The sequence below is a fragment of the Amphimedon queenslandica genome, unplaced genomic scaffold (genome assembly GCF_000090795.2).
Source record: "Amphimedon queenslandica unplaced genomic scaffold, v1.1 AMPQUscaffold_12924, whole genome shotgun sequence".
Taxonomy (NCBI): Eukaryota; Metazoa; Porifera; class Demospongiae; order Haplosclerida; family Niphatidae; genus Amphimedon; species Amphimedon queenslandica.
The window spans coordinates 29,583-31,634 of record NW_003546840.1 but is presented as its reverse complement, the minus strand read 5'-3'; the positions used below and the strand labels follow the sequence as shown (position 1 = coordinate 31,634).

Below are 2,052 nucleotides of genomic sequence, written 5' to 3'. Positions count from 1 at the left end.
TTCATGCAGACATAAGGTATCAAGTTTTACATGCAGAAACTGTACATGCACTGTATTTATGATCATAATGACATGATAAGGTACTATAGGTCTCTCAGCTTTGAAGAGGTAGAGTCTAAATCCAGTGTGAGACTCCTTAGTTTGTATGATAACTCCAAAGTAGCACTGATCCTCTGGATCATGAGTAACATAAGTAACCTTATCCACTGGGACCCGAGTTACAGACTATAGTTATTAATAGTTATTAAGGTGCATTAATAGTTATAAATATTTTAGTGGTGGCCAATACTGGCCAAAATGGATTCGATCCAATACTGATTGATATCAGCCCATATCGAGAGCATCAATACAGTTTCAATACAATACTAGACCATACTTATGGAGTCACACACCTTATTATTGACTGTTTTCATCAATTTTTTACGCACATGTATCCACATGTGTGTAACTACATCACTAACTTATTAAAATTTTCTTTATTAATATTATTTAATCTCAATAAGTGGGCATGGTCAACACATCAATACAAATTTATTTAAAAGTTTAATACCGATACAAATCAATACCGTAAAGTATCGTTTGTATCAATAAAATATTGATATATCGCCCAACACTAAAACATTTGAGGCCATGCTTGTACATGTAGATGTACCTTTTATGTCTCGTCATAAAGTGATACTCCTTTCATGTTTAGACCTAAAACTGTTTTCAGCTTGTCAGCTCTCATATTCTTACTAGCTGTCTATGAAAGAAGAGAAGCAAAACAATGAGCAACAACAACAGCAATGACTGATTCATGAAAGTTTTACTCGATAGATATTAAATCACTCCCTCCCCTCTCTCTCTTTCCTTACCCTCAAAGTAGGTAGGCAGTATCTAGCGGCAGCTCCAGCATCACCACGTCTCCTGATAACATTCTCTGATCCAACATACTGCAAGTTGAATGATTTAAAATTTAGTGTATGATGCAATAAATGCATTTTAAAATACCTTAACTCTAAATTGGAGTCTATCAGTGTGCCACGGTCGAGAATATTTGCCTTGTGTACTAGCCTCCTGCCCATACAGTGGAGTGTCCCCTCCTCTTCACTGGTTGATAGTCTATAGATAACAAGAGGTATCAGTAACTGACTGATACACTAATAGTAACAACACGAGTCATAATCAAGTAAAAACAAAATACTGACCTGGTGCTTTGGCTGCCATTTTATTTGGAGGTACCGTAAGTAGGTAACGCCCTTCTAATTCTATGACGTCATAAAATTTCTTTTTGGTTAAAAAATTTTAAATTAAAAAAATAGCAAAGTATACCCTATCAAAAAATTGCAGCAACAACAACAACAACAACAATAATAATAAATATAATAATAATATCTCAATAACTAATAGATAGTGTCATTTAGTTCAGTTATAATATCATTCATTGTTGGACGGTGTCTATACTCAACTATCAGGCAGCGTTGAACAAGAGACCTAAATGAGGCTCTTCTAATACCATCAATAAGACCTACTCTCTCTTCTGGTAGAGGAATACGTCGTGTTATCATCTCTAGAAGGAGGACACCATAACTGAAGACATCCATTGAAGGAGAGTGTTCCATTGGATTGGCTGCTTCAGGTGCTGCATAAAGTGGGCCACCAGGATTGATTGACCTAATTATAAGATGCTGAAGATTAGCTGATCCATAATCAGATACCTTAGCCCTCAAACCTCCATGCGCTCCTCCCATTGGTTGAAGGAGTACATTAGCACTGCTGACATCTCTATGTAGTATAGGATGAGGCTTGAAGAGATGAAGGTAATTGAGAGCACAGGCTACATCTAAACTGATGTTTAGTACAGTATGATAGGCCAGTCCTCCAGTCTCTAATTCCTTTCTTAGGCTGGTTGGCATTAGCTCTGTCAGGATGATTGGATTACCCTCTGTAGTGGCTCCTATGAACTGAAGGAGGTTAGGATGACGTATTTTAGAAGCAATATTCATTTCACGAGAGAATAGTGACATGTTATATTCTGATATGATGGTCTCGTGAAGTACCTTTGCAGCAACT

At 36.8% G+C, this 2,052-nt stretch overlaps 1 protein-coding gene and 1 long non-coding RNA gene across 2 annotated transcripts; both read right to left on the bottom strand.

The window, feature by feature from the left end:
• Positions 1-10: 10 nt before the first annotated feature.
• Positions 11-1,215, bottom strand: LOC109586220 (uncharacterized). The gene is made up of 5 exons (XR_002186886.1): positions 1,188-1,215; positions 991-1,101; positions 855-932; positions 653-742; positions 11-225 (listed from the first exon to the last, which is right to left on the bottom strand). It is a non-coding gene; the product is annotated as an uncharacterized LOC109586220 (long non-coding RNA).
• Positions 1,216-1,382: 167 nt separating this feature from the next.
• On the bottom strand, positions 1,383-2,006 carry LOC109586209 (dual specificity protein kinase shkC-like). The gene has a single exon (XM_020002384.1). It carries the CDS (start codon positions 2,004-2,006, stop codon positions 1,383-1,385), a length of 624 nt encoding a protein of 207 aa, XP_019857943.1.
• Between the last annotated feature and the right edge of the window lie 46 nt (positions 2,007-2,052).